Raw genomic sequence first — 6000 nt, 5'->3', positions numbered from 1 at the left:
GTCTAGATATGAAAAAGTGAGGAGCCAGCCCTGGTCCCTGGTGGGGCCACGTTGTCCTGTTACCTCTGCTGGGTGATTTGATGGAGGACACAGCTCTACCATTGGGTTATGATATGTCACCCAAGGCACATGTCCCTGYAAGGGATTCAACACTCTGCTCTTTTTCTTTCTCTTTTTCTCTTTATCTTTCTCTGATTATTCTATATAGACATAGGGATATGAATAGGTGTTTTAAGAGGATGAKGAAAAGGATTGGTGCACAGAATATGGCCACTGAGTTTTGCTGACAATAATTGCTTCCTATTTCATACCAGGSAAAAATAAATACAGCAGGAGCATCCTTGGCTCTTAACTTTTGGCCTCAGTACAGGTTGTGATAATGGATTCATGCTGCCAGTCTCAGACACACAAAAATCACGATTTGGACYTCGAAATCTGTGAAGCTGGCTTTGAAATCCTGACATTCCTTTTAAACGACTGGTTTTGAGAGTCCCCTATTTGCTTCACATCTCTGGATCACAGCACGAATGCCAGGTCACATTTAAGATCTCCTCTATGAGCCTCAACAGCTGGAAGTCCCATGTTCTGATATAATTGCAGGTGCTCTGAGAAAAAATACGGTAAAGCCGAAAACATTATTCTTAACAAATAATCTCTTCAGAAATTTATGCATCAGAATAATGAAATGTATTAAAAATTGCTTTTAAAAAATAACATTTAGTATTATATATTTCCTCATAGATGAACTCTGTCATTTTAAAGTTGTTTTTTTCCTACAATCATGAGGRCTAGAAATGCCTTTTCATTGTAAAATAATTTCTGTCCCCTCTGTCACATCGATCCCATACTTGTCAGCACTCCAATGTTATGGGAAATGCCAGATATGGGAAGGGTTGCTGTCATAAGAACTGGCAACAGATGGTAGATGGGTCCTGGCTCTGATTATCAGGAGATGCTGGTATCATTCCTGCAACATGAAGCAGTATTTTATAGGTCAAACAGCAACAAAGAGAGCTGGTTTAGGTTGCACATTGGCAAGAATATGCTGAGTTTGTGGCTTCTAGATGGGAAGAAAATGAAGGCACCAGACTTAAGATGCAGCAACAGAAAGACTGAGAGTGTAAAGCACCCACAAATGAAGTAGGAGACAGTGCTTAGTACAGAGAAAGGTAAAATATTAAATTAAAACATTAGTGGTTTAATTAGTATTAAAGATACAGGAAGTAATTGTTCTTGGTTGCTCCATGTATGGTGGTTTTGGCTTTCAGGCACGCTGTAAAAAATGTAGACAAGCTGCARGAGGTTAGACAGAATGGACAGAAACATGAGGATGGGGCTGACGAGGAGTAACTGGATCTTGTCTGGTGCCCAACAGAGAAAAGAGGGATGGGGAGGATGTGGTAGACACCTTTCAGCCTATGTAAGTTGCTGTGACCGCGATGATGTCAAATTACTTCTCGTTTGCTGCTTTATACAGCAAGAAGAAACGGRTGCAACTTTCAAGGAAAAGAGATCTAGCTTCATTATTAGAATAATAATAAAAGGTGCAGGGGCAGTGCAGCACCGTGTTCAGGGATGAGTTGTCCTTACAAGAGGATTTGGCTGCAGGATTTAGCCGGGTATCCCTGGCGGCCGATGCCAGGCGGCTCCGGTGCCGCAGACTTCCCAGCTTCACGTTCCCCTGCCAGGAGGCAACAGGGACCCGCTCGACCCGACTCTCCCTCCAAAGACACCAACCACTTCTGGTACCAATTACATGGATATATGCGCTATACCTATACATGCCGCTGCCCAGGATTCATTTTAGACGGTATTTGGGGCCGTATCAAAACAAGCAGTAATTGCCCTAAAAACCAAGCACTCCCACGCACCGAGCGTGGCCACAGCAAGATAAAACAATTAAGGAAACTTTTATTGGCGCCATAAATCGCAGGTAAGCAGCTGCACAGGCACTCCCAGGTGCCGTGGCGCCCCGGCGATCAGCYGCAGGCCAGAACACGCCAAGTGGAAGCCGAGGTCCAGCCGGGGGATGTCTGCGGCTGTGAGGCCCGGGAAAAGGGCCCCTGTCCCCTCGTCCCCCGGCCTCCAGCTGCACCCGCCACAGCCCTCTCCTACTACAACTCCCATCAGCCCCTGCTGCCCACCSGCGGCGCCTGCGCCAGCCGGCTCCCGGCGTGCCCCTGGCCGCGGAGCCTTCTGGGCGTTGTAGTTAACATGCCCCTCTCAGGCCCTTGCCGTGATCTCGGCCGGGGACTCCATTTCCCGTGGGCCTGCGGGCGGCGCATGCGCCGCGCCGGCAGCGGGGCGAGGTGGAGGGTGGTGGTAGCGGGGGGCGCAGGTTCGTGGCTGCGSTGGCTGCGGCCTGGCACTGAGGGAAGGGGCGGCCGCAGCCCCGGCTCCCGGCCCGGCGGTGGCGGCGGCGCAGGACTATGGACCCGGCCGAGGCCGTGCTGCAGGAGAAGGCGCTCAAGTTCATGGTGAGGGGCCGCGGCGGCGGGTGGGGGTCACCTGCGCGGCGGCGGGAGGCAGGGGAGGCCGCGGGGAAGGGGAGCGGGGCCGGGGGGGCCGCGTTGGCGCTGGGGGCAGGCGGCGGGGGCGACGTGCGGGGGTGCGGGCGCCGCAGGGCTCGGGGGGAGCCCAGGCCRGGGGGAGCGGGGCCCGCGGGGCTTCTCCTTCCACGCGTGTCCCGCTCCGCAGCGCGCAGCGGCCCCCGCGGCCTTCCTGCGTGGGCCGCCCCGGGACCCCGCGCCTGCCAGGGAGCGCCCCGATCCCCTGGGCTTGCGAGGGGGCTGGGGCTGGAAAACCCCCTCGTGTTCGCAGCCACGGCGCCCTGCGAGTGAGGCCGGCCCGCTCCGAGTGCACCTAAAACATCCTTTCCTGTTTCCATCTCTATTTTCTTTTCCTTAAAAAAAATCATTTATTGATGTTTTTGCGTGTTTTGGCTAGAAACAGTAGGATTTGGAAAATGAAAACCAGTGCCAGCTGAACTGGCYGTTAATTTTACGTGCCCCAAACTGCCCTCTCCTTATAGATATTGTTTATATGACTGGCAGCGCTTGGCTAAAAGTTGATTCTGCATTAGGGCTTTCTGTGGCGTAGAATTAAACCTAAGCTTATAAAGAAGAAGCAATTCTATTAAATTATCAGACCATATGTCCAAAATGAAATTGAAGACTTGCTAGTTGCAAGTTTTAACTTTTAATTGCTCTTTAAGGTACTTGCTTGGCTTCTGGCTTTTAATCTTGTAGAACCTGTTTCTCCTGAGACTTTTTGACCTTTTGCTAGTTTTCTTGAAGTTTTACARATTTATAGAGTTTCAGGTCAATGAAGTGGGAAATTCTGGGGATACCTAAGTAGGYAAGCTAGGAATTTCTAACAAATTATTCTCGGTGTTGTGTGATTGGCTGTAGGAGTGGGCAAGGTCCTGGTCATTGCAATCAGCATTATGACATTATATTATATGATGCGTTTCATATCCCAAAAAGTTTCTGCTGAGAAGGTGCTGTCTTGCACCAAAGGACACTATAATCACATTATGCTGACATCTTCTATGCTGCTTTCTTTTTTTTTTCTGCACCCTATGCAAAAACCCAAGGACTTATTCCATGCACTTGAAATCCTCTATAGGATTGGGCCTGGCTACCTGAGGGAAATTCCTGTCCATCTTGCAGCTGCCTGTGATCCACTCACAAATAAAGCTCCTTGGCACTAGGAACTGAGAGCAGCCTACAGGAGCTGTGGGCCCTTGAGATGAAGGAATGATCAAGGGTCAGGCTGCACTGGATGCTTAAAGCTTAGCCAAGTTCTTCAGTGTTTTATTATAAAAATCTCCTGTACACAGAACACATCTAAAAAGCATCTAAAAAGCTCCTCTCTTTCTTCTCAACCATTTAGCATTTTTGTTTTGATTATAGCTTGAGCGGAGAGGGGGGTGGGAAAAAAAGCTCTGTTTAACACCTTTTAAGCTTTTGCTTTCACACACATTTCTATAGTTCATGACTCCCACTTTAGTCATGTTGTGAAAGTAAAGTTTTTATTTGGACATTTTGTGGTCTTTCGGTCTTCGTTTGCAGTTTGTGGCCGTGCGACACAGATTGTTTCGATAGGTAGAATTAGATTAACTGTAAATATCAGCTTGGCTGTGCTGGAAAAGCCCCTTGTTGTGTCTGCATTTTGACACTAAAAAAAAGTCTTTAGGTACTGCAGTAATAGCACTGATACAGTTACCTACAGAGATTGGCTAGCGCATCCTCACAGCTAATGCTGAATCATCCACAGTGTATTATCCTGCTCACCCAACTGTGTGATACACTTCACATATTGTTTTCTTCCTACATGGGTCACTGTTTAAAGTGGGCTGTGCTGTTAATTATTGATTTTCTTTTTTCTTTTTTTTCTCCTTCTTTCTTTTTTTTTTTTTTTTCCCAAGTGCCAAGATATTTCATCATCGTTAATATTCAGATATCCCTTATAGGGATGAGACTGCTGCCATCTTTCCAGCTTTGGATGTTTTTGTTTATGATACACATTTCAGCTCAGTTTCATTTCATGCTGGAGGCAGCCTGGTAGGTGGTAATATTTTTGGCCTTTTCTAGCAAAAATAATAGTTTTCCCACTTAAAAATATCTGTGCATAATTTTTGGTAGCGWCTTTGAGCTGCTCTCTCAAATCACAAGAYATCAAGTGAGAAAGATCTGAWTTTTTTTTTTAATGTCTAGCGCTAACAGAAAATATGTGGAAATTTCAATCTATGTTAATTTTATGTATGAAGTGGATTCTTTTAAGGAAATGACAATTTTATTTCTTATTTTGCAATCCAGCCTGTGTCTGACTCTTTGAAGTACAAACTGAGCTGTTTTTTCTTTTTCCTTTTCCTGTTTGCTCATGTCTATGGCTACTTTTTGATGGAGAAAAGGAGTCTTGCTTTTGTTGGCTGGTTTTGGCTGGATTACCATGAATGGTGCTTAAATGGTATTTCATTGGCAAATATTCACTCTCAGTTTCAGTAGCTATCCATGTTTAGGTGCAATACATATAATCTAATACTTTCAGGTTTAAGTAATTTATTTAACTATTGCCTATTCAGGTTACCTGTGCATTTGAAGAAGGCCTAAAATTTATTTCCATTATTAAGCTGCTGTGCATTAGTGTCATGCAATACCAAGCAACTCCTCACCAGTGATGACTATTTACCCTTGCATGGGTGTTTTCAATCATGCARGCTCTATGGCCTCTTGCAAAGTTTCTTTTGAATGAAAGCCAGTTAATAGACCTAGAGAATGGCATTGTGAATTCTATATTCCAGCGTTCCTCAACTATACCATGGATTTTGCTAGAGTGGAATCTACRCAAGTTCATCTTGGCCTCTCTTTATGTTTTTAGAGTACTGCAGTTAAAATTACASTCTTCATAAAGTATAATTTTTAAGAGACCGATGCGTAAGCTAAAAGGAGAAACAAATATGTCCATTAGTTTTGGGGAAAAAAAATCTTGCCTGAGTGAGCTCTGTTTTAATTCTCACAAGAATATGGCATTTCTGTTGTCATAACCATTTACAAAAGTACCAGGAATGAGGCGCTCAATAAGTAACTTTCATCTCTAAATAAACTGTTTAAAAATGTAGATACAGTATTTAAAGCGTGAGCGCAATAGGCTCAATAGAGACTTTGATTAAATGTCATATAAACTAAACTACATATGCCTGCATAGAATAGTAGAAGTAGCTCCAAATGGTTCCGTTAAGTGTACGAATGTTCTGATGATTATCTTTTTAATTAAAATGAGAAATCTTTGTTTAAAGTGGCATTCTTTTTTTACGGCCTGTTACAGTCTCCGTAACAATCATTTCTTAAGTCTGAACGTTTTTAATTCCAGGAATCCATTTATATAAAACTATGTTTAGACTTAATTAAGGAATGATTCTTACAAAGCTTGTAAATAGCCAAGAAAAAAGGGACAGAAAATAAAACTGACATTCACACTTAACAAAACGATTGTTAC

The 6000-nt window shown here is 44.6% G+C and overlaps 1 protein-coding gene across 1 annotated transcript in view; it reads left to right on the top strand.

Moving 5' to 3' along the window:
- The first annotated feature begins 2425 nt into the window (after nt 1–2425).
- Nucleotides 2426–6000, top strand: part of BTRC (beta-transducin repeat containing E3 ubiquitin protein ligase) — a 112814-nt gene continuing 109239 nt past the window's right edge. The window contains exon 1 of the mRNA XM_026050515.1: nt 2426–2477. Coding sequence (XP_025906300.1) covers nt 2430–2477 — 48 coding nt within the window. The 5' untranslated portion in view covers nt 2426–2429. The remainder of the gene's footprint in view (nt 2478–6000) is intronic.

This window comes from Nothoprocta perdicaria, unplaced genomic scaffold, assembly GCF_003342845.1.
Source record: "Nothoprocta perdicaria isolate Ctin4 unplaced genomic scaffold, notPer1 scaffold_7, whole genome shotgun sequence".
Lineage (NCBI taxonomy): Eukaryota > Metazoa > Chordata > Aves > Tinamiformes > Tinamidae > Nothoprocta > Nothoprocta perdicaria.
The sequence above is the reverse complement of the archived record's forward strand: the minus strand, read 5'-3'. Positions and strand labels throughout refer to the sequence as shown.